Source organism: Harpia harpyja, chromosome 22, assembly GCF_026419915.1.
Source record: "Harpia harpyja isolate bHarHar1 chromosome 22, bHarHar1 primary haplotype, whole genome shotgun sequence".
Lineage (NCBI taxonomy): Eukaryota > Metazoa > Chordata > Aves > Accipitriformes > Accipitridae > Harpia > Harpia harpyja.
In genome coordinates, this window is record NC_068961.1 from 17731628 (window position 1) to 17757548 (window position 25921).

The following is a 25921-nucleotide window of genomic DNA, read 5'->3' on the forward strand; positions in this document are numbered from 1 at the left end:
GAAATTACTAATAGCTTTTTGGCACTTACCTGATACCCCAAATACTTTTTATGTTATGTTTGAACTTTTATGTTTTGGATGCAATCACAAAGATAAAGAAGAAGTATGCAGCTGACTGCTTGCTAACTTGACCTTCCTTCTGTTAACCTGTTTTGCTTGCCAGTCTGCTCTGCAAAGTCCTACCTCACCTCCTATTTGTTATCCCATTTATTATCTTTACACATCTCTCTCTGTATTATTGCTTCCTAGGTTTCTCTTCTGTGGCTGAATCTCTTCGCGTTTCCTCCCACACATATTAACCTGTAGTTCCCAAGTTTACTTCCTTTCCCTATATTGCCCACCCAAGTAGAGTACATGCCTATCATCTACCTACTTCTTACGTCTGTGTACTTTTCACATCGCTGCCTGATTCAGTATCATCTGCAAGTTTGTTTGATATCTCAGCACTCCTCTATGATGATCAGCATCAGTACGAATATAAACCAAATTGTCTGATAGCCTGTAGGGTGAAGAATTTCCATATGCTACACTTCAATATTTGTCTTCGCTCACAGTCCTTAAGTTAGTTTTCAGACAATGCACAATTACTACACATAAAACAGCACAGTCTGGCTTACACAAGACCTAAGGAGACACTAATGAGCATGATGAGATAGTCATTGTCCCAACACCTTATATTCTGGACAGAATTAATCTCACTGAGATGTTCATGCCCATCTCTGACCTAGCTGGTCTAAAGCAGTCTTTATAGACAACGCAGGAGACAGGCATTTCTAGGGCACAATTCACCTGACTTATTTTAGATGTCTACTTTAGGACGGGATGAATTGTTGTTCCCTGTAAGTGTTGCTTCTCTCCAGTGACTAGGCAGAAACTGAAAATAAGAGTCTGGCTCTTGCTATCAAACACCTTCTTGTCCACCCTCCTAGGTCAGAAGCTTTTGGAGCTTCGTGAAAAAAATAATGTAATTGGCTTTTCCAGGAGCACTGTGAGAAAAAATGAAAACAAGGTGTGATTCATCTGACCAAATGTGCCCACTGGTGCAGTAACCCACACCTGAGATAGGTATCACAGGCTCCTTTGCTATCAGTAGAAGAAAGTGGCACTTTTAGGAAGCAGCCCATGTCTACTCATCCCAGAGCAGACATCTAAAAACGGGTCTTACAAGCCATGCCCCAGAAGTTCCTGTTTCTTTCTGTTGACTATAAGGGAAGCCTGAGTGGCAGCACAGACACCTGTACCACATGAGTTCTACCTGCACTCGCAGTATGGGATGAAAGTTTCACATGTAGAGGGGAACACAGGCCTCATAGCCATATTTAAGAGGTGCCTATTTTTTGCTCCAATAAGTCTGAGGCTGACTAACACAAATATGGGCCTGCACCAGAGACATCTAAAGCTCGGTGGCATGAGCCCTGCTCCCTGACTGACCTCACCGTGGACCACAAACAGAAGTCAGTTTTATGTGCAAGGATTAAGCTGAGAGGAGATGGCTTTTTTTACACTCATAAGGATTAAGGCATGGGAATAGGAGTGAAAGCAGAGAATTACAAAGCATTTAGGGAAGGCCAGAGGACATGCACAACTTAAGAAAAAGTAAAACCTGAAAGGGAAAGCCTATATGCTATCTATAGCATGCAAACATCAAAAAAGAGTGCAGTACTCCTTAGAATGAATGCTGAGAGAAGTCCATGGGACAGAACACAAAGTCTGCTTTTCATCAGTGGGCCCTAAAAAAGCTCAGGAAAAACTGGGTTAACTACATTAATTGGATTAATCTAGTAGTAGCAGTATTACTATCGTGCCTAGGGGATTTGGTCAAGAACCTGTTAAGCTCCAGTACAAACCAGCAGAAATATTGCCAGTCTGAGTGATGATGTTGCCATGAGATCTGTGGAGGGGTCTGGAGGGAACTGTGCAGGCAGTTCAAAGTCCCCTCAGAGCAGGGACAACTTTGAAGTTAGATCAGGTTGCTTGGGGTCCTGCCCAGCCCAGTACTGAGTATCTCCAAGGATGGAAATGGAGCTGTTGAATCTTTTCAGAAGTTTACTGAAGCATGCAAAAATAATACCGTAGGCATGACTCTGAAACCAGCAAGCAGGTGAGAAAAAGACTATCAGACCTGGTCTATTCCAGATCTGATGCTTAAGCTTTAAAACTTTTAGATCTAAATATCCAATCTAAATTTCACAGTAAGGAAAAAGTCAGGGTATCTGGCATGATTTTAGCTTTGGCAAACATGATTGGTGCAACCATACATTCAAAATCACAACTGAAGATATTCCTGTATAGGCCACTCTTACCTAATTCTAAAACCCTTGCTGCATTTTCAAAAGTCCCATTGGGATTACAACTGTGAAAATGGAAAAATGCAAAATAATTCTGCCTGCGTGGAGAAAAGTTGTTTTATAGGAGATCATTCAAAGGTGTGCTTTATGAATGTTTTATAGTTGAATGGCAATGTTCCTAAATACTGCCTTGAACAAAAAAAGATTGTGATCATAGAATACTTTAAAAAATATTTTAAATATTATTCCAAAGAAATGATGTGGCTGTCAGAGAAACAGTCAACCTGCAAGTTTGTTATAACTGTACAATATTAGATGCTAATAAAGTATTATGTATTTCAAAATATTATTTATTAGTATTTCAAAATCTTTAGAAAGACGTGTTACTTTTTTTTCCTATTTGGCAGATACCTATGGTGTCAGGAAATGTTGGGTATGGTTTAAAAGCAGTCCAATTGGCACAAGCAAACTCCGGAGCTTTTACAATCTGCGCTGAAAACATTTAAACCAGAATTAAATTAAGATTCAATTCCTTGCATGGATCGTTTATACAAATGAACACATACTATGGATTCTAATCAAAAGGAGAAAATGTTTTTCAATTTGTTCTTGGCAATTTTAATGACTGAAGAGGTTTTGAATTTCCAACATGCATCTTTTGTACAGTACAATTAGGCTTTGTGGTTAGCACACTAATTTAAAAAGAATGTTCTCTAGTTTACAAGTAAATAAAATATAGTTTAATATATCTGAATACAACAGATGCTGTATGAAAGCATCTAGAATAATAAGCGTAATTCAAACATTCAGCAAGAAGTCAGCATCATTTTAACAAAATGTAAGAGATGCTGAAAACATTTAAATACACATAATCTGATTATTATACTCACAATGTGTCTTATTTCACACACACCACAAATTTAGTTACAGAAAAGAATTTAGCTAGACACACTAGGAAGTTTTTACTATTAAACTAGTAAGTTTGATAAGCTGTGCACTTGAAAGCATTACAAATAAACATAAAGCATTTAGAACATACAGTTTTTCTCTATGTTAGTCTACTTCTATAGTCTCTCTTGATTGGATTTCAGGTACCACAGAAAAATCTGTCAGTCCTTGAAACTGGGCCAAATGTGCCTCAGTTATTCTTTGGAACATACAGTAAAAGTAGCTCTGGCTTTTTAAAATACTATGTTTCTAAAAAAGGGTTCTTTTACCTCAGTTTAATTCATGAACTATGACAAATACTAACCACAAGAAACCCAAATATTAAGGAATTTAATTGTCACCAAATGGCCCTGTGCCTAAGCTTAGTAAATTGTGCAATACTTGTCATCTTTGATGTATAGATACTTGCATTATATAGCAGACCTAGAAAACGACATATTTATCACTTAATGCCAAATGCAAAAAGCTGAACATTAATCACAATAATATATTCTGTAATATAAGCATAGACTGGAAAATGCTGACCAGTAATATCATATAATTTTAAATGTATTATTCAAATTTGGGTGATACACTAGAATAGTAAAGATTTTTTTATGTGATGACAGTTTGCTCTTTTATCTCTGTATTTCAGGAAGTAGGAGATGCTCAAATTCAGAGTGCTTTTTATTAGAATAAGAAGAATTTAAAGCTTATGTATTTGGAGGTATTATTTATTCATATGATAATACTTGAACAAAACTGAGCTGGAAAGAGTAGGCACTATTCTGTTCCTTCACCAACTGCTGGCAAACAGCTAAGTAACAGTAATAAAGGCAACTCTTAATGTCGAATTGTTTCTTTCAGTTCATGCAAGTGTATTTTTTTCTAAGCAGAGCTGGAGATCAGCTGCATTCTTCTATTCAACATGCTCTCTGAAGCCAATTTAAATTTAAGTTCTTAGTCATACAATGATCTCCTAATGTTGCAGTGTAATGATAGTCTTGCTTGTACTATTGTCTCGATGCATGCAAATGAAGATTAAAATAATGTTATCAACTATTAATGACGCATAACTGTTAAATCTGTAATGTCAACTGTAAAGCCTCAAACAAGCCTTTCTTTCTCCCAACAATAAAGTAATCGGGGCTTAGTTATCATTTTGTGTTCAGTGGTTCATATGTTACGCTAAAAGCTACAACTCATAGCAAAGACTACCACCTACACAGACGACCTAAAATGTAAATATCTACACAGACCGTGTTTTGATTTGGGAGTAAAAAAAAAAAGTACCACAGTCAGAGCTTTCAGCTAGCTTTTTAAAAAGACAAAAGCTGCTGCGTATATAAGGGTATACAAATGTGAATTTCAGGTAAAATCACCTCTGAAGAGGTAAGCTAGCAAAGTGTACTGATAGGCTACGGTAAGTAGGAATTCATAGCAAATCCAGTTACTGAACAATGGACAGGAGCAAAATGTTCATAGAAAAGTCTGTATATAATCTAGACATTATTAAAAAGCCCGCAAACTTTCTGAATGCTGATGTACCATCCCATCCAATGCACACAGAATGATGCTCTTGAGAAACACTAGGAAGCAGTTTTAGTCTTGGTCTTCAGATGAAAAAAATATAAGGTCAGAAATAGGTTGTTTACACAGGCTACCAAGGAGGGTATAGGAACAATTTCCTTACAGCAGAATGGTAAAAATAGAGACTGTCAATTTATACACCATCAGCCTCAATTAAAAACTGAGCTTTGATATGTTCAGAAAGAGGGGAGGAAGACTGAGTTCTTATTTCACAGTAAAAAATGTATTAATAAGAAATGAAGATGTAACACTTATTTCTGCTGCCAAAAGATAGGGCAAATCCTTCTCTAATAACAGTGACGTTTCCTCAACTGTCAATTTAGGATTTACCAGTGGAATCCAAATGCGAGATTTGGTGGTTGGATGCTTACATTTCTTCTGAGAAAAATGGAGTAGATCAAAGTCCAAGACGAGATGTAAACATATCAATACTCATTTAGCAAACCCAATTTTCAGCCAAATGTGAACCAACAACCAACTGCAAAAAGCCACCATGGTAACTGCCTAATGCTAATGCAAGATGATGAGAATACTGTGCAGAGTTTTGTTTAAAAGCATGAAAGTGGCAGCTGCAAAAATGATGCAAAAATATGCAAGAATGTGATCTCAAAGCTCATCTGAGGATTAGGTTAGGAAGACAAAGAGTAAGTAATTTATAATGAGGAGTAACATTAGCTAAGCTATGACATGCCACATAAGGCAAAGTTACAAGCCAGGGAAAGGCACATTCGTGTCTCAGAAACAAGCTAAAAAAGACTCCCAGATTAAAATAAAAGGTTTGTTTTACCCTGGTGAACCCTTCCCCACAAAAAAACCATCTCTCTGTTTTTTTGGTCATTGTTCATAGCCTTTGAGCTAGACAATACCACACTGAAGGGTGACTTGTCTGTGCGAAGTTAATGCTTCCTAGACATGGTATACCCCCAGAAGTAACCCCTAACAAATGGGCCGCAATCTGACAGGCGATGAGTTCAGCCTACTTTTCAACAATGTCCTGAACTTACACCCGTCACTAGGTTGGGCAGAAAACAACACTGAAGTAATAACAAATCTAGCGGAAAGGACTGCAGTCAGATGTTGGTCTGCGTGTAGCATTGTTAAGGTGCAGCCTGGCACCGGTGATGGATGGGCTGCTGCGAGCTGACACGCTGCTTAAAAGAAAACCAAAGACAGGAACAGCTACAGGTTAGAACCCAATAGAGAGGAATGGAGAAACTCTGTTCTTGGAGGAAGCTGATCTGTGTTGGGTGGTATTCATCTCACCTAGTTTTAGACCTCCGTAGTGTGTGTGTGTTGTGTTACCATTTCAGAAGTGGCTGGAAGCAGTGGCCCATTTCAAAGGTTTAAAACCATACGTGAATGTACACAAAATGCGGTATTACTAAAGCATCAAGACTTGTGCCTTATTTTGTACGTAACCTGTAAAGCACAACCAATCCAACACTTCTCTCCCATCCTCTACACCTGAGACATGTGCTCTGCTTCCCTCACCCCAACCACCAGCTATCACAGTGCTATTGCCCCTCCTCAACAACATGCTGGTGCAGACCTAATGTACGTAGGGTTTTGGGGAGCCAGGGGCTCCAGGAAGGAGTTATGACAAGATAGGGCAGCCCATATCCCAAAGGAAGCACAAAAAAATGTTCTTCTCCCTAGCTCCCATGTGGTGGAGAAACCAGGAAAAAAGATCCTTCCTCTTCTCACTCTCTCACTTCACTGAAGTCACAGCATGCAAGAGACTACCTCTTCCCCACAAATGACCCACTGGCCCCTTTTCCAAGAGACTTAGTAATATTGTGACTTAAGTACTTTAATACAGCTATTAACATCGTTAGAATATTCCCCTGACATCAATCACTGCTGAAGGATGGTGACTCACTGGTGCAGAACACCGTGAGAATGCATTCTACCAAGCATCCTCCCTTTGGGAAGACTCAGTTTCTTATAAATAGTGCTAAGTGGCAGAAAAAGATACAATTGTCAGATGAAAAACGTAATTACTGAAGAAACAGCCTAAGACCACCCTAAAACATTCCTGACATTCCTGAAAGGAAATAGTCTGATGTTTCCATGTTTTAATTTATATCCAGTATTGTCCAATTTTGCAAACTGGGGCTAAAGAGGGTTGAAAAGCTCGAAACAAAAGTGCTTCACTTGATCCAGAACCTTTTTTGTTTTACCTTTTCCATGTTACTGGCAGCGACAGTGTTGTGAGTAACTGCAGCTCACAGAGGGCTACCTGACTTTCTGCTGGTGTAAATATGGACAAACAGATCCTTGTGCAAGGTCTGTAATCGTTCTAATTGCAGAACATTGCGCACAGACTTAAAATAAGTTATTCTACTAAAGTGGCTAGAATCACTATGGTCCATGCTATAAAGAGCTTAGATTCAGGGATACAGGTCCCTCTGCCTGTGAAAATTCATACCCTCTATTTAACAGCCTATCTTCCTTCATATAGCTGTTTTGAGCACAATGTTATTAGGTGTGTGGCCATTTAACAAACCATTTTCCCATACCTTCTTGAAATTAAGACACTCATATTTTATGATGGCCATCACTTACCGATTCTTTCTATTAATTTTATAAGAAATAATTTTATAGATTTTATAAGAATCAGGTAGAAGCTCAATATTCAGGATACGCCTTTCATACAGGTGCACTCAGTTGTGTCTGCCAGCTTCAGTTCCAACTGGATTATTTCCTGCATGAGTTGTTGAGCTATACCTGATCTGAAGACCAACATGACTTTTCAGATTTCTGCCAAGCAGCATTATATTTTTTATGCTTTATCTTGCCCTTTATGTCCACCTTTGACAATACACAGTTGCTGTTTCTGTGCTGTCTCCCAGTTTATAGTACGACACACGTGCAATGCATAGACATACATTCAATAAGGTTACTAAAATAGGAAGCCTCTCCCTAATAAAATATTTAACATGCATCTATCAGAACAGTAGCTAGTTATCAAATGAGGTGGATATGACTCCCAATAACCTTGTCTTACTGCCTTGTAGTCTTAAAGCTAATAATAGCATTACCAAAACATCTAAGCGTATTCTTTGGAAAAGAACAAAATAAACAAAATTCCCAGTAGAGGAGAAGGAGCCAAATTTGCATCTGTACAGACAGAGTATATTTATCTGTACAGCTTTTGTTGTTAATATTTTTGCTTGTTTAATGATTGATATTTTCAAAGCTTTCTCTCCTTAAAGGATATTTTTTGTCAGGAACATTTAGATTTGGGGTTGAAGATTACTGTTCTATTCTTATAGTGAAATTAACTCCGTTTCTTCAAAGAAAGCTTTTGAAGTGTTTCTTATATATGGTAGAAGTACAGAGTGACAGCACAATGATCCTCTTCACTATTCTTATGATCAGCAGCTGTTAACCTATTTTTATCAACAACTTCATTACTCCAAGAAATGCTTTCGCAAAATGTGAATGCAGCTGGTGAGATCATTCCACACGAGCAGTTTTCTCCCCATGAATTTATACAAGCAGGTTCCAAAAATCTCGCTTCCAAGAAGCAACCAACCACCAAGCCATCCTCCTTCAACACACAAGGCCTCCTCTTCTTTCCACTCATGCTCCAGGTAAGCAAAACCCACTCACGTCATAGATCGGCATCTCCCAGACACCTTTATGTCATCCCTCTGAGAGCTTCAGCACCCTGCCTAGGGCCTTTGGTGAGCTCCACAACATCCTGGGATGCCACACTGTATACAGAGCCCAAGATAAGTCCTCAGAACTGGTTTTTGCCATGTTGGATACAAATCTCAGGTATCTTCGCTTTCAGATTCAGATAGAAAGAATAAAAAGAGCATTTTCTGACTGCACCAAATACACAGACCAATATCACAACATCAAGGAGGAAAGGATGGAGTTTCCAAAGCAGAAGATGGTATTTGGAGCTCTATTGCCCTCTGTGTCTCTAGAAGCATGAGCAAGGAAGACCCTGACTTAGCCTTGGTACTCTGACTACTTGCATCTTTTAGACATTCACGATCAGGACCTGCTATGCATCAGGTAAGTTGTTATGCTGTATGAACTGTGGGCACAGTGCCAAATTATCCCCCAAGAAATACAGAAATAAGGACGGACCAAAAAATACAGTGAAACTCTATTCCTTCAAGTGTAAGAATAAGAGGGATGCTTTGGGCACTTTCAGACTGAGCACTGGAAGCCGTGACAGGGCATGGGAAATCCCATTCCTTGACCTGTGTAGGGAATACAGCTTGGCCTGTCAGCAATTTTATCCTCTCTGTATGATCTGCCATATGCTTTCACTTATTGTCTGATGCATCTCTGCTCTATGATCCCAAGAAAGAACTTCAGAATTGAGTAGGTTCTCAACAGATAAATTAATATGGAATAATACAAATTTCTCACAGATACACGTATGTTTTATAAAAATAGTATGCATACTATGGATGAGAAGGGCAAGAAAGCAGAACGTTAAATTCACCCAACTATTTTCTAGTTCCCATATGGTGTGTTTTAGCTAGTCATTATTTCTGCATAGAGCACCAAGAACAAACACTACTTGTGTATGGACTTGATCCTCGTGCAATGTACACATTTACAATTTTAAAATTTTTTTTAATCTAACATGTCTACTGGGCCCATCTTTGATACACCTACCAATAAAACCTGAAGAAGGAGGGTTGGGCTGTATCTTCTCTTTAGTGTTCTCCTGAATGATGTCCCAGAGCTGCCATATAAACTTTGGATGGAGAATGTAAAACGGCTGGTTTGGATTCTTTCTGCGATGCTGTACATAGGGAGTGAACAGGTTGTAGTCCGGCTTCTTATACCACTGGGAGGAAAAAAGTAAGAATTTTTTTAATCTTATAGTATCAAATGTGTTTTGAACGCTACATGAACAACAACGTAAACTAGCTTCATTTAGGTGCTTCAGAACAGAAGCAAAGGTAGCAAAGCTGCCTGCACTGGTGGATGCTCCTCCTAGAAAGCCGGTCCTCACTCTGGGCTATTCTGCTTCCTTTCTCCATACAGAGACTCCCAATAAGCAATTAACTGCAGCGGGACGAGCCAACCCCATCTGCCCTTCATAGGCCTGCATTAAACAGGGGTTCAAAGAGCCTTGACGCGAGGTCCGGGCATGGGGGTGAACCTTCCTCTGGAAGTGTCCCTGTCCCTGATGGAGGCAGCAGCAGCACGTGAAGCAGGCTGACGGCAGCCTGCGTAGGAGGCAGGCAGCCTCTGGCATCTGTTGCTAAGGGAGTTCAGCAGATGAAGGTTTACTTTCTACTTTGCAGCCTGCTCAGCTCCGAGCTCCCCCTGCCAAGAACCATCAGATCAACTGGTCCACTGGAGCTGCAGCACCAGCCAAAGCAGAGACTCCCCCAGTGACAACCAGATGGACGCCTGCTGCTCGCACTGAGGGGGCGGGCGGCGGGGCACAGATGGCTGTGGGCGAGTGGACACAAAGGGAAGACTGGTGGGGAGGAGGCCTGAGAAATGGGGAATGCACCAAGAGAGATTTTCATTAGGGTGTTGTATTTTGTCTGGGAAGGCAGAGGGAAAGGTGGGAAAAAATGGATGCAATTCTTCACCTTTCCTGATAAAATCTCATTCTGAAATCTAGCAACGTTCCCTCCTTGGCAAACACATAGAAAACTCATTGTTATGTGAAAACAGCGACATTTTATCAAAAAAACCCCATCATCCATCTATCCTAGAATCTCAGAGCAGTTCATTCGAGTACAAGTGCCAGCTAATGAAAAGCTTTTGACCAATAAACCAATTTTGACCAATTCATGCAGAAATAGCATTCCCCACTCCTTAAAGACAGACTTTGGGGTTCATTGTGACAAGTGAGAACCAGGAGACTGCAGCACTAAATACATTCATTTTCTCCAGTGCTTTCAGACTGATTGGGAAGAAAGGTCCAAGCAGACATCTTACCACGTTCAGATTTGCAGAGTAGGGGGCAGGATCCCAGGCTACTAAGATAACATCTTTGTACAAGGAGCTGTCGACAAAGTGATGGTTTGGATTGGTGAGAATCTGCAAACACAGACGCAAAGAATTGCACAGCGTTAAAAGCAAATGGGATCCAAAAAAAAGGCAAAATCCTTCTCTAAAATGAACAGTCCTCCCCACACTGCTGTTTGTTCTGCTTTAATTCTGGTCGATTTTAAGCATCTTGTTTTGTTAAAAAAATATATAAAGAAGAGCTTAGCCATAAACAGCACTCATGACAGTTTGAAGTAGCAGTATGCTGAATTACTCTCCATCTGTGAGGGATGTGATGGGACCACTTGAGATGCTGCATAATTGTATATCAATGTTACTGTGTATTCTGGAACCTGAAAATGAAAGCTATGGTATTTCAGACCGCCTGCAGGATCTTCTTCTTAGATACAGAGCAGCTTTCTTTGAAGGGCTACAGCCCCCAAGGATAACGTCTTTCCCTGCACTCCCACCCCCCTTTCTCATTTCAACAGCAAGACAGTCTCATTTCAAGTAACTCTAAAAAGGCAAATTAGACCATGACTGTAAAAGCTGGTATACCTAGAAAAATAATTCCAGGAACATGCACATGATAGGGCTATTTTTGAAGTAGCTGTCATATTGCTCTCATCTACTGCTCTCATATAACTCCCTCCCGCATCTCCTGGTACTCTGCCTGATCCTCCCACCCCACTGGAAGTTTACTCTTTGCTCCTGCTGGCTCATCCCTTCCCGGACCCTCCATGCCTAACCAGATCTCTCTGATCCCTGGTGCATCCAATCTCAGGCAGGGCTGAGCTGAATGATTTCAGCATTGGTTGAAACAGTGTGAATTTGGCTCCAGCTGTTACACTAATCAACATTCCAGACAAATAAATGTGTACTAATTTTCATTTCCCTTTAGGATCCAATGAGCCATATTTGATTATGCATATTTTTCTTCAGAAAAATAATATTGTTGCCATAGCAATATTCTTCCTACCATAAACTTCAAGCTTAATGACTTTCCATCAGCCTTCTACAAGAACAGAATTAGTCCTGCTGCCATCAGCATCCTCAACTCCATTTCTCAGAGCAGTTTTCGCCTGAGAACGTAAACTCCTTTTTTGAGAGAACAGAGTAAACAGACCAAAAGGTCAAGCTTTTAAAAGCTCGGTTCCACAGTTGTCACACAAAGGAGCTCTTACTTGCCTTTCAGTAAGCAAGAGTCCTTTGGAGGTGGTGTCCACACAAATTTCGCTCTTAGTGAGTCTGCATTCATATGTATGAGATGAGTTTCTTCTGGAAGAACAATATCTGTTGTGGCTGCACTGGCTTCCTTCACAGCGGAGAACATGAGGGAAGAAGAGGGCCACAGCAGCCTTTTAATCAACTGAATGCAGGAATTTCCAACAGTGAGGAGGGAAGGAGTGAACCTGTATGGGTAACCCATCTTCAGTACTGGTAGGGAAAGCAACTTTTATCAAGTGGCCTGTGCAGATTTCACCCCCGGAGAGGGGAAGGCCAGTTTCTCAGCAGGTGGCCAGAGCATCACGGGTGGCCTCTTTGAAGGAGCAGAAAGGCAGTGGGAATACAAACACTTGTGAGGAAGCTGTGTGAGCTGATTTGGCCTGAACTTTAGCCATGCCTGTGTTTCTTGAGAGGCCTTGTGGAGAGCAAGCAATGTTCAGTGCAGCAGAGAAGACCACGGGACCCTCCATTACCACCCCAGTGGGAGTGTACCACAGCAGCTCTGGGAGCCAAGAGGACCCCAGCCTGCCGCCGGCATCAGAGAGCAGCCAATTCAGCCATTTAGTCTCTCTGAATACATTGGGGAGCTAACAAAGCTCAGATCATTCCCTAGAAGCATTTCTCTCTTCTGCTACAGGGAGCCTACTGAGACTAGTCTACTAAATAAAGTTTCTAAACCCTCCTCCTGGCACAGGAGTTCAGGCATGGTCAGCACCAGAATGTTTTGGCTAACAGTAAAACAGAGAACAGTCAAAGAAAAGTACCCAACAAAACCCAAAAAGTAAAATAAATGACATTAAGATCAATATTCTCTGATACACTAATCTCAGCACTAAAGCCAGAGTAAGATACTTCTGCTTTCTTCCCCTGAGCAAAAGAAAGTGGGCATATTTAACCCAGATCACTTCAACGATCCAGCCTGTCCTGCGGCCTCACAAAGAGCTACAAAATGAGTATGAAGGGAATGCCAGTGAACAGTCCTCTCTGTGGTGGCAAAGAACTTTAACTTGTACACACAGAGAACACACCCACCAAGGATGGACTTTGCATGGGCAGTCACTCAAAGAAGAAGAAGAAAAAACAAATTCATAAGAACTACAGTAAACGCAAATTTTGCTCTCATTCAGCAAGAATCAGTATGTATAGAGCATGCTACATGGCCAACCATACTACTGGTGCTGACTAAGTAAACTTGCCACTTCAGTATGTCATAAAATCTCACAGTAATTCTGTTGTTGCTTTTGGGCTGCATTTCATAAAGAGGAAAGAGGCTTGGTTTGCCCAAGACCAGAGTTCAGGCAAGTTTTTTCAAAATTGAAAAACCACTCTCAACCATAAGGTGTCACTGTAGCTCAATGCACAACTATTTGTTGACACCCATATACAGAAAATACCATTTTCTGTTTCCATTCAGATGAACAAACTCACCTTATGTGTAATATCCAGCGTACATTAAAGTTTTTTACTAGTTCATTCCAAATTTTTAAAGAACGATGACTTGCCTAAAGTTATATATTAAGACAACTCAGTTCCCATTTCTTTCGCCTTCCAGCAAGGAAATAATTGGGGAAATGGAGAATATGAGAAAAGAGCTTTGGGATCCCCACAGCCTGGGCTTTGTGAAGATCCCAGAGGCATTGTGGTGAAGGCCTTCTGTACTGCCAACTCTGGCATCCTGCAGAGCCTTTACAGATGTAGGACACATGAGAAACTTCACAAACCAATTCTTTAAAACAAGGCTATCAAGTAACTATGCAATCACTCTACAGCAACAGCAGCGTGAACATCCCTGTAAGGGAGAACTTTTACCTGCTCTACATCATGACTGTTAAATCACTAGCTATTTCCCAGATTACCCAACACTTTCTCAGAAGTTATTAATTTAATGTCATATTGTACAGAAGTGACATTGACTTGAATTCACAAAAGGAAGATCTTACCTGAGAGTTAATGATCCGCATGGTTGTTTTATTTCCAACATCTTTTTCATAGCCACGTGTTGGAGCAGAATTAAATCTTAGAACGGCATCATGAGAATCTAGGAGCATAAATGAGGGGGTAATTTGTTTTTCTTAGTAATATAGAACAGTAAAATAGAACAAATGATCTAAACTAAGATAAAACTTACACATTTCTCCTATTCTTGATATTCTAAGGATGATAAACATTCCACTATGCTCAAACAAAAATCCTCTTGCATCTGTCATATGTTATTAACATTATTAAAATCCACCAGAAAAAAGTTCAGCATCATCTATTAATTTAGCTTGCAATACTGAAATATTTCTCTTAATTGCATAAACTTAGTGTGGTGAGGTTATTAGTACACCCAGTACACACACAATTGCTCGCTATTTCTATTGCAAAACTTAAAAAGAATTACTCCATGCAAAAGCATGTTAATTGCAAGGATATCTAATTGCACATTTGAATGAGTAACAATGCTTAACTATAAGCTTGTGCTTCACAGTATTTTATGATACCTGAAAATCTCAGACTACCCCAAACCTACTAATCATACCACGTACTTATTCTCAAGGTCAGTACAAGTCTTAAAGAGTCTCTGTAAAGAAGTCAGCCCACAAACCTGCTTACACAGAAACGTGAGGATCCCTTGGTAGCAAAGATCTAACAGAGCTGAACTGTCAAAGTTTCCCCACAAGCTGTTGACCTCGGAGTCATGCAGAATAGAAAGCAGCTATAGGTCAAGTATGGGTCAAGGGTAGATGCTGTGTGCAAGGCTCCGCTGGATAAAAGATAATCACCCTCCCAATGCTTCTTTTAAGGGGATCTCAAAGCCCAAAAGGTGTGAGAGAGAGTACATTATATCCATTGTCCAGAAACACACTGTTCCTGTCAATAGCCCCCTATTTGGTCTACTTTTAACCCTTCCATCAATGGAAGCAGAGAATATGACTCAGGCCAAAATGGGCTTGTAATGCCTTAACCCATAGGTAGTTTATACAGCTGTTTATCTCGTCACTTAAAATGTGGTTATCTGTAGCTCAAAAATGGAGGAGGCAGAAGTTTCCGAAGATAACCAACATGCTTCAATGGAGTTCAGGCCTGATCCTATCAAACTGGGATCTTCTGTCCTTTCACACCTTCACTGCACACTTCTTGTACTCCAGACAAGAAAACATGTGACATGAAGCCAGGAGTCCAATCTCAGCTGTACTTGCTTGCTGTAACATGTTGTGTCCCAACTCCTCAGAAGCTAAGGAGTGAAGGCTTTTTCTATGTCCCTATGCAGGGACAACCCTAGCCTCAACACCTAGCCTTCATCTGCCTAAACATAAGCATCTTGATTGTGTAGGAGCTAGAGGTCATGAAGTCAATATAAGCTGCAGGTACTCCACATTTTTGGAAAAGGAAAAGAAAAACAGAGGTCCTTGATAATTGAAACCTGCTTATGAATTTACGAACCTAAATTTGGACCTGCATTTGACAACTTTTTGACAACCTGTTGGCTGAGAACTGGGAATTGGGTCGGGAAATGGGAATTGTATGGTTCACAACTTAACTGAGAGAGTGTGCTGTATTTCCAACATTACCCGTTCTAGTTCTTCGTATTAAGACCAAAAACCTTTCCTTCACCATAAAATATATGATGAGGATGCAGCTTAACACTGATAATAGCTGGTTTTAACTCAACCAATTTTAACCTTATTAAGTATTTGGAGATAATCATTTTAAAGATATAAAAAGTTTGGGGTTTGATCACAGATCCCTGTTACTTCCTGATGATGCCAAAATAATTGGGTCTCCCATTAAACAGCATGATCACGATGCGAGTGTTCGCTGTACTTGCACAGTATTTCCATACCTATTTTCATTCAAAACCAATCAGAGGGGTGAGGGGGAGGAGGGCAAAAGGCAGAACACAAATTAACATTTCTGCCTGCGTTTCTAAAAGGATCACAGAAGAGGGAGCTAAAGGCCTATGAAGAGAAAGGTCCTCCGCTGCTGCTTTCCTACACCTTTTCTTCTTTGGGAAGGATAAATAGTAAAAGCCTTTTGCCTGCAGCAGCTTCATCAACAAAGGCTGTACAGCCCATGGCCCAAAAACCAGACCTCACGCATGGAGTGTTTTTCCACACTCCCTAATGATGCTGGCTTTGCTGTGCCTCTGTGGACTCGGAACAAGTCAGCACGAGTGCCAGGCTGACTCCACAGAGCAGCACCACTGGCCGCCCATGGAGCCTCCAAAATGGCAGGATTGCTGGCATGTTCAACCAAGAGCTGTAGCCCTAGTGCCAGCTCTGGGAGAGGACAGTCTTCTCCTACAGCTGTGCATGCACAGGGAAAAAGACCATCTTGTACAGTTTGTTCTTTCTCTTCCTGGTTAGACTCTTCTCACTTTTTCAAGGACTAGAGGGGAGGTGGAACGGCATGGCCAAGAGCTCAGCTGTACCACATACTACCTGGACTCTGCAGGGGAAGCATAACTTCTTCCCCATGGGAGTAATAATACAAACAGATGCTGGAGCTTCCATCTTCCATTGTAAGTGGGAAACACTGGCACAATGTCTCCAGTATATCAGCACTTCCCAGGAGCTGCACTGACCACTAAGACCCATAGGTTTGCACCAAGTCCTTCTGGGATGGCTGTAAGCAGTCAGTTGGTCCCCCCATAGTTCTGGGCCAAATTCTCTGCTCAGTCACAAGTACCTGCCCGTGGCCTGGAAGACACTTAGAAAAAACCTTCTGTGACTCCTGCTGCCCCACACTTTCCTGTACAAAAGGTAGGAGGAGATCTGAAACTTCTGCATAGGCCTTACCAAACAGCAACTCCTCCCTTCAGGCAGCATCAGATGACAATTTCCCAATTAAATCAAAAGCTTTTCCTCAGAGATTGGCATAAGCTTTCTGTGCCCAGAGTGTTCCTGAGAAAACAGGTACACACAGGAGTATACGGGCCCCAGGTACCATGTCAAGCACCAAAGTCCACACCTGGGCTGCACCTGAGTGTGCAAATATGTCACGATGCATGCTGTAATATGTAATTATGTAAATATATCACAATGTGCTATGGATCCTCCAGTACAGCACTAATCTGTACTGGTGTAAACCAGGTGTACTGGGGAACACTGACAGAAGATTTTGTTTCAGTCAAGGATAACACATTAGAGAAGGGAGGAACTGTTAAGCTTTTTCACCCCAAAGATTTCTAAATCAGTAGGGCTTCCTGTGAAATTGGGTGTTACCCTGGTGTGATTTTAGCTGCAGGCCAGCCAGGCACCCGTGCTGTGCTGGAAGCCCATTAGAGTAGTTCGATAATGATAGCAGCTCTAATATATCCCAGAGATTTAAAGGAAACCCATCTGTGTCAAAGAGATGATACAGTGCAATGAAGCAGGTATTGGGATGAGAAGTCCTGGAAGATGGGAGGATTAATGAGTGCACATCAAAAGGTTTTTATAGAGAGCTGAAGGAAATAACTCTTCTTGCTCCAGAAGCAAGTTTGAGACATACATTTCATCCTCCTTTCAGCACTTTTAGCATACTGCACATGTAATACTAAAAAGAAGAACTACTGAGATGTAGTAACACTCGTTTGTGAAAAGAAAAAATAAAACTGACCTGGATTAGTTTTATGGCTCCGCAATCCTTTTCTGAATAGCTACCACAAAACTCCACCTTGAAGTGGTGAATTCTGTGTGACATTAACATCTCAGCACCTGCAACCTTACTGACTCAGTGCAGCAATGGAAAAGAACAATGGGAGGAGATACTTCAACTCATTTAAATTCAGTCTTGGAAAAGAGGTCAGGGGACTCGACCTCAGCACATGAGGCTGCTCAAGGGTCTGAATTCTCTATGTCTGTGAACTCTAAACACGCAAGGGATGAAGAGGATGCTCTGCTGCTTCTTGGCATGGAGACAAAGTACAGCCTGGGATAGCAACACCACAAGCAGTTCCTCTATGAGCCATGGCAAAATACAGACAGGTACAACACAGCTTTGCAGAATAAAACCTGAACACGGCTCTAATCTGCTGAAGAAATAAACACATGTCGCAGCAAAATGTCAAATATGGCAGATTTGATGAAACCAGTGCCTCCTTTATACTACAAGCTATAATATGATAAGAAGGCATGATTGTTTTCTTTAAATTAAATTATGACTTCAGGCCTGATTTTCCTTTCAGTTATATTGTCCTGAAAGGGAACAGCTTCACTGAAGTCCATAAGCTCACACTCATGTAACACTGGTGAGAGAGAACAACCAGGCTGTACAGACCTATGCTTGAGAAGAATGGACCTTTTGAAAGACAAACATGAATACATGCATGCACATATATATGCACATGGATAGATGCATTTCACCCACCTATTTCATCCCCTAGAGAGGAGTTCAGTATTGCACCAGCAGACATAACTACAGCACAGCTCCCAAAACCATGTGTATACAATTTGCCCAGTGGAATTTGGGGAACGTGCTTTTCCCATCCAAGAGTGGAGAAGGGAGCCTCCTTGCCATCTATTGTTTTCACATTCACCCTTTCTTTTAGCTCGCAGAATAGCTGGTCTCCTGTCAACTTGGAGTTTCGTTTCCCCTTGAACCGCACCCCATGCTTATTGGTGCTCAAATAATCTTTCATCGCCTTCTGCAGTCGAGGGTTTAGCATCTTGGAAGAGACATCCCCTTTCCAGAGCTTGTAAAGAAAGGATTTCGACATTGTGGAATACAGCCCATCCCAGTCATCAGATTCATCAAGCATCTGGCTTCTCCTGTGCTTTGTGTTCCTTCTCCTCATTCTTCTCTGATGGCTCCAGTCATTCTGTAAAATATTTACTTTTGGATTATCCTCATCGGCTGAGATGAATTTTGCTATCTCTTGAAGGTGGTTGTGCGACCGAGGCTGACCAGCAGCAAATAAATAATCGTCATTCACTTGGTAGAAAGCACTTTTTGATTTTCTTCCTACCTGGGATGGAAAAAACTCATCTTCATTTCTAAAGGCATCTTCCAAATCAGTCCATTTCTTAATACTTCCAGTTCCCGATTTAAATGTACCTAAGAGATCTTCATTGAGAAGTACCTCATTCCCATCAATGGTTTCGGAGAATGACGGATCGTGTATGGCTCCCATGATGACTCTCTGCTTGCCCTGAAGGGGCAGAAGCCTCTTAGTTTCGATGTAAGAAAAGGAACTGGGAACTGGTTCAGCAGTGTTGCTATCTGTAAAATAGATGAATATCACCAGAAAAAGCAGACCCCATGCAAAGATCCCAAACAGCATGAGTTGTTTCCATTGCTTCAAGTTAGGTTTCATGGCAATGCCTTTACCAGCTCCTCTGTGCCTTGAAGTATTGGTGAAGGAAAATGAAACCTGGAAAGAACATCAAATATTAATCAAGAATGGTTCTAAAAACAGATACAATTCAGAAATATCTTAACACGCTTTGATAGAAGGTGCAGATTTAATCTCCAAGCTGTAGCACGGAGGATTCAGAAGCAGAAACAAACTCCAGAGCCTGCAGACGCTGTAGGAGTGACACACTTTGGCTGTAACCACACAGTGACAGCTGCTAGCTACAAAAGAAGCTGGTGGCCAGTTTCTACAGTAACACTGGATCCTGCCTTCAGGGAGATCATGTGCCTGCCTGCTTCTGCTATACTGAGCATAGCGTTAAGAGAGCAAAAGCAAAACCCATGCCTGGCTGTATGCACAGTGGGGACAATATTAACTGTCTTCTCTTTTGCCATTGAAAGTCCTTAGGCAGTGGGACTGTGAGCAAGCCTGTCCCCACAGGGACCAGGCAGGGACCACAAACTCTCAGCTGGACAGCCGTCCTCTGCCCACAGCGTGGAAAGGATGGTGCTCTGTGGATATCATCAAGGGGGAGCAGGGGAGAGCATCACACGAGCAGGTCAGAGGGGAACCTTTTCTTTTCCTCAGCTGGTATGAACAGGCACAGTGTCAGTGGGCCACATCATTTGCTGCCCAGGATCAGGCCCAAATAAGAGCGACTGTTGTACTCTGCTATGGATGCTGCACATGCACTGAGGTGGCATGAAGGAGTTCTGCACGTCAAGGCATGAGGAGTTTGCGTTTTCCGAAAAGGGGGATGGATGGCACAACTAACTAAATACATGCCTTTAAGATAGAGATTTACATAAAGGGGGTGGGTTGGGAATGTCAGACCTAGACTTGGAAATCTCTATTAATACCTGGGGATTTTGGACAGCTTGTGCATTGTTGGAGGGATGCATGGTCCAAAACAAAATAAAGTCTGACTGAGGCGGCTGTGTTCCAAGGAAAATACACTAGCACACTGCTGGATCATCATGCACACTATGCCCTTACACGAACTCGCCTGCTTAATCAAGTGGTGTGGGCATCGGTGGCAAAGCTGGCTGAATAAAGTCCAGCCCTCCCCTATCATAAGCCTTATCATTCACCTCCCTGCACCATAGTCATTGTCAGCCTCAGTTGCTACACTGCAGTGTAATTCAGTGTACTACTTAGTGACAGTTCGCTTACCTGATCAGGATTAAAAATAAGCCCCTTCTTCTAGAGTTTTTCTAACCCCATTTGTTTCAACGACCGCTTAATGGTGGGACTTAAGAGCCACTTGTACCAGCCAGCTGTGACCAGAAAGGGGAACGGGAGTGGGGGCAGGCTTGGATTTCATTAACAGTCTGCGCCTCAGGAGCCACTATCTCATCACACCGCATCCGAACAGCACACACAGCTTACACACCTCTGATAACACACTGCCTGCTTACACCTGACCATCAGGAGGGACCAAAAACGCAGTCACCATACGCTATCACCTTTCTGCAAGCTGCTAAAGCACACCAAAGCTGAGTGCAAAGTTTAGATCGAAGGTGTAACTAAGGCTGTGTTTTCACATCGAAAAGAAACCAGCAGTAAGGTGTAAGGCGTTCCCCACTCTATCCTTCATTCCTGCACCATGCCCCCACCGCTGCCAACACCCCTGTCTATGGGGCTCGCATATTACAAACTGGACCAGTAAACTGATACAGCAGGGGGTTAGCGTGGGGAAATATAAGTTAGAGGGTTTGTTTCGCTTGGTCTGGTTTGGGTTTTTTAAACTGGGTCAGCTCCTTTATCCACTTCAGTGTGGTCACACATCCAGTTGTTTCAGCACAAATGAGGAGATTGCCTACCACAATGCAGAGGCGAGAACAAACCGCAGGTGGTATTAGCAGGGATACTTGAGGATAGCATTTCTGCTGACCTCCCGGGAATGCGAGGCCACAGCATTACATTTCCAAACACAGTCTATTTTAATGATCTAGACAAAGCCTAGAACATTAAAAAAGCAAGACTCAAGGCACATCCAAACAGAGAGAGGATTCATAATGTCACACTTGGATGACCAAATTTCATTGCAAACACATTCATTTCTATTACACCGAAAAAAAAAAAATCATGAGCGTGATAACCCTGTGCTCCACACACGTTTGGCTTGGCTCACACAAACCACATGGAAAAAAGCTATTACTCCAACTGACCCATTTCCTACTTGCACTCTGCTGCTGCAAGATTGCTCTCTGCAGCACCCCGACGGTCCCCGCCCCCCCCCTTCCAATTTTAAACCACTGCAGGCAATGTCCTGTGGGAGTCAGCTTACAGTATATGACTGTTGTGCAACTTAGGTCTGCCCTGAAGTTATTGCAACCTGCCCACTCATCAGTGTTCAGATGGTTTGCATTTTTAAATCAGCATTCTTCGCCTGTCTGAACTGCTTTCATCCCTTTTTATCATTTTCCCTGCTGTGTTTCCCCAGCACTTTTCAACACGTGGCTTCCAAACTACTGTGTAAGTTAGTCTTTGCTCAGTCAGATACTTCTCCTGCTGAATATATATTTCTTACAGGATCCACAAAGGAAGCATCTTGCAGAATCTTTTTAACAGACAAGCTTGCAGGAAGTCGAAGCTATTAAGGAAGAGGTCACCAATATTTTCCACTGAGTCACGCAACAAGTCCAAACACAATTTAAACATAATCCATAACAAATTCTTATGCTTTTTTCCCAGTTTTGTTGAAGTTGGCAAGAAACAGAAGGGGTTTAGTCTTAATTCAGGTGTGAGACTATTGAAGTTTCTAATTGTCTGTGATCGCATGTGCTTGGTGCAGCAGACTGCCTCAGCATGAAGAATTAGTCTGGACTCCTAAATTTGATATTCATATTCAGGTTACAATCTGAAAAAGGAATGAGTTGCATCATTAATTATTTTTAAATCAAAGTGAATTAATTTTTTTTTCCCCTAACACTTATAAGGTCATAAAAGCACACTTGTATTCGTCGACGCACACATGCGAGCATGCACATGATTACCTTTTTCATGCAGCAAAAAATTATTTATGTAAAACAAAAAAATCAGCATACAGCAGTATATCTGTCAACACTGCAAGCAAAAGGAGAGGCACCAGTGAGAATTAAATCTGAAAACTTTACACATTAACTACTGCAGAAGCTTATCTACAATCCCTTGCTGCAAGTGGGGCCTCAAAAAGGATACTCAGATCTCCTGAAGACCGGAGCTATGCAGGCAAATCTCTGTGCTGCTTTAATGTTTTTTGCTCACAAGAAAAGCCTTGTCCTCCAGCACTACAGCTGAGCTGGAAGCAAATTCAAGGTCATTACTGTATTAGTTGCGAGAGGACCCCTACAACCTCACAGGATCTTGAAGGCTGTGTGTGGAAAGCTGCAGTAAGTCCAGAGAAATATCAGTTTATCTTCTCTCCCTTTGCACTAAATATCCAGTCCTTTCTCCATCAGCCCCTGCGGCTTCTCACACCTCACAATCCCCAGCTTTGGGAATGTCTGGGAGGAGAGGGCAGCCCCTCCGCACGCTCCCCACCCCCGGCTGGCAGCAGACCCCTCTGCTGCTCACAGGGGAATCTCCCTTGGTACCACCTGGGGATGTGCCCGGGCTCATACCCTGTGCTCCTGAAGGAAGCTCAACTTAATTGCGAAGAGAAAAACATTTGTGTAGGAAACCAGAAATGATGATCGTAATTAATTATACTGGCTAAATAAAGAAAAACAGGTGGGTTTATAGATGTAATTATTGAAGTCCACTGGATGCTTCAGGAAGAAACTACATCTCTTTTTTCTATGCTCATCGTACAGCTTTCAAGCTGTCAAAGCAATTCTATACAAATTTTAAAATTAACGTTGCTTATTGTCTCCAACTTCACCACCCCTGCCACAGTCATCCTCCCTACTTACAAACAATGAGACCGCTGGAGTCAAAGCTCCAGCTAAGGAGGACCAGAGGAACAAGTCTGCACCTGGGGAAAGCCCTCGAGACTTAACCCAACCCACGTTCCTGTTGAGCATAAGTAATAAAGCTGTTTGCCCCAGTAGCTGATGATCTCATTTTGCTACATATCTCCTATCTGATGGGCTCTTTCAATCATTAACTGATTTAAGCTCCAACTACCACATGGAGAGGGGCTTTTTCCTAACCCAGGCTGGTTGTTTGCATGAAAGCCATGGAAAGCATGGGGCAATGAAGCGGGCAGAAAGGGGAGACTTACTTATTTGCTTAATAGAAGTACTAGCAGCAGCTATGAAGAAGAAAGGCAAACCCCAAGGGTATCTTTGAAGCATCCTGGGAAATAAAGCTAATTCCCCAGTGGAAATTAAAGGCTGATTTTCCAAAACCGGCACCCATTTATGGGAAACTTTACTTTGTTACGCTAAGATGCAAGAAACCAATGTGTTCTCCCTCCCCTTATATAGCCCATTGTTTTGCAACAAGGCGCACTTTTAATTTTTCTAAAGAAGGCCTCCTGACTATTTCTTAAATGAGAAGAGATGGATGAGGGACATCTTTTTTTTATTCCTTTGAAACATTCCTCCCTTTCAACACTGTCTATTGTTAAATTAATTTGTACAGACCCCGGCAGCTCAGAGGTCAGGATAGTTCAAGTTGATGTTCTAAGCTGTGCACTGTTATGTTAAATAGGGTTTTTCTTGGCTGCAGCTTTGTAGAGAGAAGGTCACCTCGGGGTTATTTGGGGTAGCAAATGTTAGCTGTGGGCAACCGTTCCCAAAGGGCTGAGAATCAGACCAGGGTTTATTTGATGGAAAGCTTAGGCGGCCTGAACAGATAGCAAATGCTCCTTTAGTTTGCTTCATCTCTTAGTCAGCTAATTCCAGGGTATTAAGAAACCTCTGGCATAGGGCAAGACAGCTGGAGGCTGCATTTCCAGGGTGGGGAAACACACTCATCCTCTGATGTGGGAAGTGCCAAATTGGTTTTAGCATTATCACATCATTTCTGCGGAGCAAGCCATACAGTAGGCAGCAACAGACAGGCAAGCCTGTGGGGAGTGGTGACTGCCAAAAGATGTATATTAGTCTGTTGATGGCCTGGGCACTTGTCTTATTGGCTGTGATTAGGCCTCCTAATTAATTAATCTCTTTTGGATAACTTCCTTGTTAGTCCCAATAAATCTGGCTCCTTCCTTCAACGTTATTTTCAGAGGAGTCAAGCTGCATTCATTATTATTTGTGGCAACATAAGAAAATGTCTTCTGAAACAAAGAAGAAACATCCAAACCACTCAGAAGTAGGATTTTTTTTCTTCTTTTTTAACTATTTCTCAGTGCCTTTTTAACCTACATTTAATTATCTTCTTAGGCAAGATTCCTTGGGAGGTATGGAAACGATGGTATTGCTGACCTGAATCACCCGTTAAATGCAAGCCAAGCCTCCCAAGGCAGGGCATCTGGAAAGCGGAGTCTCAATTCTTGTTTGCTTCTGGGGATGCAGGCAGGCAGTGTGCCTGTTCCCAGGTCCTCTGACAAAACCTAGGATTTCAAGTTAAAGGGTGTGGGGGTAGAGTGGCTTTTTTTATTATTATTTTTACTAATGACCCATTTCCAGGAGCTCAGGCTGTAAGAAAATTACCAAATATAGTGAAACTTGCAGTAAAACTCACTCAAGCTGGCAACCCGGCAGCTGGAGAAATGCTCAGTGGGGTTTCTGCCAAAGAACGTGTCCTAGATTATTCTGTAGGAGCATGGGGGCTTAGATGCAGAAATCTCTGGGTTTTAGTGGGAGGTCAAAGCTATGTTCTATGCATCTGATACCCACTCTCCACGCTCCATCATCACGTTCAAACTGCCTGGCACTGCAACCAGCTATCACTTTCCTAGAGCCCACAGTGCCGCCTCCACAACCCAGAGACCACATACAGGTTATGTGAGTGTGGGCTGACAGGAGGGAAGTAAAAATAGCCATACCAGCTCTTAGCCTTCACATGCAGACTTTCCCACTGCCAATGGAAATGTTCATCACAGCATCGAGGGCCAGGGAAAACCTGGCTTTGCAGTGACTGATTGCACCTCCCAGGTCAACCTCCATCTACCCAACTTGCAGCATCTTTTCTCACGAGCCATGACAGCGGCTCTCACTGTGATGCACACTGAGATTCAAGACTCCTGTGAGAATTTCCTCCCACATTTCAGGTCAGGGGAGACAACGTAACCTCTTTGTCTTTTATGGACTGGTTATGAGCTGACCACAGTCTTGTTATCGTAACTGAGGGTTTCTATAGAAATGTACTAAGTATCACTGCATGTGAAATTCAGAACAACTTCAGTGTAAATCGCTTCCAGACTTTTCAATCAAAACTACAAAGGGGCAGAAGTGTCACACAGTTGTGCTGAAAATAAGCAATTTTCACAACATAACTCAAATCAGCCCCTACAGCCTCTCAAGGAGCCCCTCACATAGCCAGGTACTACCTGCACTCAGCCTTACCTACTTCTGATCCCCCCTTTTTTTTTTCCTCTTGCCATACCTTTGCTGTGTTCTGGCCCTGTTCACAGAGAGATGCACAGGTTCAAGGCTGCTTCAAATTGTGGCAAATGTCAGCAGCGCTTGGTTCCACCATGGGACATGGGTGCAGA

At 42.0% G+C, this 25921-nt stretch overlaps 1 protein-coding gene across 2 annotated transcripts in view; it reads right to left on the bottom strand.

Annotated features, from left to right (window-relative positions):
* Positions 1-25921, bottom strand: part of ST6GAL2 (ST6 beta-galactoside alpha-2,6-sialyltransferase 2) — a 174370-nt gene that overhangs the window by 6244 nt on the left and 142205 nt on the right. For both annotated transcript variants that reach the window (XM_052773898.1, XM_052773897.1), the window contains exons 2-5: positions 18348-19350; positions 13955-14052; positions 10737-10838; positions 9450-9624 (exon numbers count right to left, since the gene is read on the bottom strand). In XM_052773898.1, the coding sequence (XP_052629858.1) occupies positions 9450-9624; positions 10737-10838; positions 13955-14052; positions 18348-19293 (1321 nt within the window). In that variant the 5' untranslated portion in view covers positions 19294-19350. The remainder of the gene's footprint in view (positions 1-9449; positions 9625-10736; positions 10839-13954; positions 14053-18347; positions 19351-25921) is intronic.